At 43.7% G+C, this 6,426-nt stretch overlaps 1 protein-coding gene across 1 annotated transcript in view; it reads left to right on the forward strand.

Moving 5' to 3' along the window:
- Nucleotides 1-6,426, forward strand: part of lrrc49 (leucine rich repeat containing 49) — a 37,370-nt gene that overhangs the window by 20,705 nt on the left and 10,239 nt on the right. Inside the window, exons 12-14 of the mRNA XM_025055880.1 lie at nt 1,320-1,381; nt 2,623-2,770; nt 5,119-5,264. Coding sequence (XP_024911648.1) covers nt 1,320-1,381; nt 2,623-2,770; nt 5,119-5,264 — 356 coding nt within the window. The remainder of the gene's footprint in view (nt 1-1,319; nt 1,382-2,622; nt 2,771-5,118; nt 5,265-6,426) is intronic.

Below are 6,426 nucleotides of genomic sequence, written 5' to 3' on the forward strand. Positions count from 1 at the left end.
ATGTTCAGCAGTTGGATGAGACAATTGTGTCTTCACCCACACCTTTGCTGCAGACTTACAGGTACATGGCCCCTAGAGATTCTGCAGAGGTACTGCAGGCAGTCATCACATTTTTACATTTTTCAAATTTTTCAAATGTTTCCACAAATTCACCTTAAAAAAACACATAATAACAATCTCAACAGATCACATGACTGTGATAATTATGTTTAAAAGTTATCACATTAAAGCACTTCACGCTTGGGCCAAATGTCTCACACTATAAATACAATAATTCTACATTTCCTTCACTTATTGTAATTTGCACACACTGCAGGAAAAAAAGTTTTGATTTCATCAAAAGCCCCATTTCACAGTCCTAGTTTTTTATATTGCACTTGCTTTTTTTAATTATTATTATTTTTTGATGACAGTTTTTTTTGGTGCAAAATAAAAATTTTATTTTTATTTTACATAAGATAAAATAAACTAGAGGAAATCTCAGACTGGAGGATATTTACATGCTGCAGCAGCAAAGTAGAGCCATCCTGACAGTCCAACACCCCACAGTGTTGAAGCAGTAGCGGTGGTGGTTAAGGTAGGGGTGGGGCAGTGGCTGCAGCATGGGGCGGATGCTGAAACAGCTGATTCAGACCAGTGCTGCTGCTGCTGCTGCTGCTGCTGCTGCTGCTGCTGCTGCTGCTGCTGGGCGTGTCTTTCTTTCTTTCTTCCATCATATGTAGCACCAGTTGTTGACACGTAAACACGCTGCTCCTGCTGTCAACTGCTGGAAATGAAGCCTGAGACGATGTCTTTGTCCACGTGCTCTTGGGCTCAGCAGCTGGACAGTTCCCTTCATTAAATCTTATTTTCAGTAAATCAATAATTTAATCTTAGCGTTTGCCCCGGCCTGACGTGTTGCAGCAGCTTGTCATCGGCTGCTGGTTCATCTGGATGAGTGTGTGTGGTGTAAGATTTTTGACTCAGCTTCCTGCAGCAGTAGATCCCTGCAATAGCGCAGCACACACTCTCCTCTCCCTCCCATCCCCCCGTCCTCTCTCCAACACACAGCCACTCTGCTGCTGCCCCTCCTCTCCATGTGCAGAGAAGGCAGCATGCTGTGTGTGCCTGTCTGAGTGTGTGTGTGTGTGCGTGCGCAGGGTGGAAGGGGATGCTGTGTGTTGAGGCTGGGAGCTGCAAGGTGACTGTGGGAATGGAGAAGGATACAGAGCCGGGGCGGCAGTGACGATGCAGTGTCCTCCTCACATCAACCTTCTCCTCCTCCTCACGTCGCTTCGCTTCTTCCTCTCATCTCTTCCTCTTTCTCTTTCTTTGACCAGGCTGAGGTGGACCGCCTGCCCTGCTTGCAGCGACTCATTCTCAGCTGCAACAACATCACCAGGTAAGAGCGTGCGGCGCTTAACTCCATCCTGCCCAGAGTGCAGGGACAGGGATGGTGGCGGGCCAGTGCCACGCCATACCTCCCCTGTCCCTCGTCCCCCGTCCCCTGTCTCCTGTCTCCTGGCTCCTGGCTGTGTCTGGCTGCCAATCTGTGAAGCAGAAACAGGCCAGGCCACACACACACAGGGTCGCTGTACAGTGGGCTGTTTTGTTACCTAGGAGATGCAGACAACAGAGAAGAGAGCTGAGAGAGAATGAATGACAGATTGAGGAGGACAGAATCCACGGGGTGTTTTGGCCGGTTTGTGTTTACGTATGCAGACACAGGCAGGATTTGTAAAAAAAACTTCCACAAATTCTCTCAGTTTTGCAGCTCAGTCTAACCAAAGCAGCACAGCCTTTATATTTGAGTATTGGTTCATCATTATCTGTATCATTTAACTTTATGTCAATCTGCCCCTTTTTTTTAAACAATATGACAGTTCAATATGATATGACCTCGGTGGCATAAAAAACCTAGTTTAAACTAAATATCTCTGATAGGACTACGGTTGAGCTCTGTTGCTAGGTAGAGGGACAGACCTCACAGACTGGGTGCAGTCGACCAGGTCAGTAGAGAATGCAGGAAAATATTAAAATTAATGTGACATAAATAAATAAAATAATGTTTTTTAACATTTAAATAATTTAATAGATGGAAACAAACAGAGCATCAGTGCTGACTGTGGAGGAAAACAACTAACATTTGCTACACCAGCTGATGGCTGGGTTTTTAAACACTTGACGATTGTCACAAAATGACAGGACAGGGTTGATACTTGAAGCAAACTGTAATACGTACAGTCTCACATCACTGCCTGTTGCTGTTTGGTTTATTTTTAAAGTCATTAGTACTTTAATACTTCCCCCGGTCGCCGTCTTTGCTCTACATGTTCATTTTAGCCTATTAGCAGCTCTCCTGTGTGTCCAAACAAACCTCCGGCTACAATCAGACACAGAGAGGCTAATGGACTAGTAAAAATGATAATCAAGCCTTTCATCACTTATTAGCGATGGAAATATCACCATGACTGTGCTTTTCCATGTCAGTTCATGCCAAAGGCGGATATTTACACAGATCAGATCTTTTTTTTTCCACCTCTGAGGAAAGACAGGCTGCAAATGAAAGTTTAAAAATAAGGAAATAAAATATAACACAAATGCAATTTAATTAATTTTTTTTTCTTTCCAATTTCTTTGCAGTCTTGATCAGCTGGTCGGCCTCGGACAGTCTCCATCCCTTTCCCAGCTCACCCTGGATGGGAATCCTGTAGCCCTGGAGACATGGTACAAGCAGGCCGTCCTGCGCTGTGTGCTTCATCTGAGACAGCTGGACATGAAGCGCATCACAGTAAGGATGAGTTTTCTTTGTGTGTATTTCTAAAAAAAGTGTGGCTGTTTGTGAGTGATTTTCTTAATTATTGTTTTACTGTTGAAGATCTGTTTTAGTTTTTTTTAATATTGATTCTTTTATGATGTGAGACATGGACGGCTGTTGTCTCTAATTTACTTTTGTCACATGTCACATCACATCTCACACTTTGTTCTTTAGGAATAAAATAACAGTACAGTGGAACCTCGAGATACGAGCATAATCCGTTCCAGGACCGAGCTCGTAACTCGTGGTGTTCGTATCTCAAATTCCATAAGAAATAACAGGAAAAAAATGAAATCCCATAAGAAATAACAGGAAAAAAATGTATCCGTTCCGGCCCTCTAAAAAAAACTGCCTTATTAGTGCTAATAACAATGAAAAGAACATGTTTTTAATTGCTATAGAGACAAACATGTGGCATGTGTTTCTCCTGACTACCCTCACTTTCACTCTCAAATCAGGACAACGAAACCATGAAGTGAATGAGTTAGGTGGCGTGGGCTGCTCCGAGTGCTCGGCCAACTAGCATCGCCGTCTGTAAGCGTGCTCGTATCTCGAAGCAAAATTTTTATGCTTGCTCATATCCTGGAATACTCGTATATCGGGACGCTCGTATCTCAAGGTATTACAGTAGCAGGTCTGACTTTACGGCCACATCCACTCCTTATATACAGTCGACAGACACGTGTAGCTAAAGTATGTCTTTATGTTGAGCTTTGATGCTCACTTTACAGATAACATTAACTGCACACAGAACCTGTGAAGACGCTGTCATCCAAGGCTCTCACCTCCTATTCAGCTTCCTGCCCCCCCCCATGATACTTTAGTCCTGGGTCTTTGTTCTCTCACACAGCTTCAACATTCCTTTTGAGGCAAAAATGCACAGATGATTAAGCAGTGACAATGAGCTAAACATCTGGAGCGCTCGTGGTGGTGCACGTCACCTCCATCAAAACAACAATTTAGGGTTTTGTCGAGCATAAACACGAAGTCGTTCTATTTATAGACGGCACCAAACAAGTGCTGCACCGAAGCATCCACATGTTTTCAGAGGTTGGACCCAGGTCTGAGCTTGTACTCTGAATACTTTGCAGGAATCTGACAGCACCACACACCTTGCCCTAAGCACACGGTGCTGAGCTGCTGATGTGGTAAAAGTCGTAACTGCATTTTCTACAGTTTTTCATGTTTTTACTTGAAATGTTAAGGTTCAGTAGCGTTTCATGACCCAGAGGTTCCTTCAACTCCCCAGGAAACGACTGCTTCTTTGTAGCTGTCAAGTCAGGAGAGTGTGTGTACTTTGTACTGTAGTTCTGAAAAAGTTTTACTTGTTGGAGGTGCGTACTGATTTGACCTCTTCCTGTCAGTTTGTGTCATGTTAGTGCTTCAGGGTGAAACATCACAGTTATCACTGAAAATCAGTTTTCTCCTCAACCCTGAAATAATTGTGGAGAAAAACAACGTTTGTTCACAGAGGCCTGTTGATTGGCTGTTGATTGGCTGTTGGAAGAAGAAAATTGATTTAGTTGGAATGAAATTAAACAGAAAGTAAATAAAACGTATGAGACACATTGGTACATTTGCTGAAGGGGTATCCCTCCCTTCCTTCCTTCTTTCCTTCCTTCCTTCCTTCCTTCCTTCCCTCCCTCCCTTCCTTCCTTCCTTCCTTCCTTCCTTCTTTTTTCCTCCCTCCCTTCCTTCCTTCCTTCTTTTTTCCTTCCTCCCTTCCTTCCTTCCTTCCTTCGTTCCTTCCTCCCTTTCCTCCTTTCTTCTTTCCTACCTTCCTTCTTTCTTTTTTCCTTCCTTCCTTCCTTCCTTTGTGTTGTTCATATATTTTTTTTTTGTTTTATTACAAACATTTTTTATTTTTGGTGAAAAATATTTATATATTTTTTTAAATGTAACCAAAGAGCAGATACTGGTTAGTCATTTTCCCAGCATGCACCTCTTTCCTCCCTGCTGGCTGACGTCAGTGCCCTCACCCCTCAGAGGTTAGCTTTTTCCCTGTATTGATCAGACTGAGGCATCGTCTCTGCTTACCCACACACAGCTGAACCCCCCCCCCTCGTTCTCCTCTCCTCTCTCGCTCTCAGCTGGCACAATCAGATTCTGTTGGCAGCATTGCATTCTGGGAGTTTCAGCTTCCCTCAACAGCTGGGCTGGTTGATTGGAGACTGGGAATCACACAGATAATCCTGTGATGCAGCAGACTCTCCCAGCCTCCTCGGTGGTCCGCTCTCCTGACCGCCTCTTTTGTTGGTCACCTCTCTTTCTCATGAACTCGTGAAATGGAGCGCCGCTCTGATTGCAGCTTTCTCTTTCAGGACGAGGATCGGCGCATGGCTGGTGTGCAGGCGCGGAAAGAGGAGGAGAAGAAGAGGGAGAGTCACAAACAGACCATTCATAAGGTATTACACAGTTGTTGTTGTTGGATCAACACTTCAGACATGCATCAGTCACTGATCAGACCGCGGGTCGATGAGAGTCCTCTAACCTCTGTGGTCCATGATTGACAGATGAATAGACACGTGAAATGCTTTCTATTGTAATCACGGTGTTCAGGTTCAGGTGTTTTAACTATTTTGGAAACTCACCAACATCCACAGTCTCATCTGTTATTGCTGCTGTTAAACTTGTTGCCTAATAAACAAACAGAATGAACGCTCCAAGATATATTTTTTTTAGATATTTTCAAAGCTTGATTCATTTCAACCAATCCTGGAGCCACATATACAGTAGAGACGCCAAAGTATCCCAGGGTGCAGTTCACTCACTTTGAAATCCTAATGTTAAACTGTTGGTATAGAAGAGCAGTAAACCTGTTCTCTTCTGATGGCCAAACTATGGCCCGTGGGCCAGATATGGCCCGCTGGGCTTTTTCTATCCGGTCCATCAAACACTGATTAATGATGTGGTCTCTGGTTATGGTCAAATGTGCCAAATTATCTTTGAAAGTTTAAGTTTCTTCTTGTACATTAAATTATTTTGCCCAGCATTCTACATCCAACCAGAACTGAAACAGCCCTAAGGTCAGTTCATGCCTCCGTTCTTCAACCGAGTCCGATAACTGACAGGACAGATGTCCCATCGTACACAAACTTCTCTCATGCAGCGTTGTGTGCAGGTGTGAGTGTGTGCACGTGGGCGTGCACGTGTGAAAGTAAATATGGACAATTTCCTGCTGCGTCGGCACGGCAGCGGCAGCGGCATCTTCTGCTGAGAGTAGGTCACCTCAGATTGCATTGTGTCTCTGTAACTTAACTCCTGCCGATCCCTGGTGTGGAGAAAATACCATTTTGAAAACTGACGGTGAATTAATAGCGAGCCGACCCGACGGTGGGGAGTGGCACATTCCATAACTGAGCATTATGAAACTAGAGCTTGTCGTGGAATAAAAAAACAACAACTAAAAGACAGCAGAGGAAAAAGAATTGACAGTTTGTGACCAAACAAGAATTCAAAAATGATTATATTATTATTATTATTATTATAGAGTTATTATTCTATTATTCTGGCATTATTATCTGATTTTTTTAAACAAAATTCCACATTTTTTTAAACCGTCTAAAAGCTGATTTTTTGTGTATGGTTAATGAGGGCCCCTCCCTGGGTTTATTGTGGAGGGGAGGGGG

The sequence above is a fragment of the Cynoglossus semilaevis genome, chromosome 5 (genome assembly GCF_000523025.1).
Source record: "Cynoglossus semilaevis isolate Cse_v1.0 chromosome 5, Cse_v1.0, whole genome shotgun sequence".
In the NCBI taxonomy this organism is placed as follows: domain Eukaryota; kingdom Metazoa; phylum Chordata; class Actinopteri; order Pleuronectiformes; family Cynoglossidae; genus Cynoglossus; species Cynoglossus semilaevis.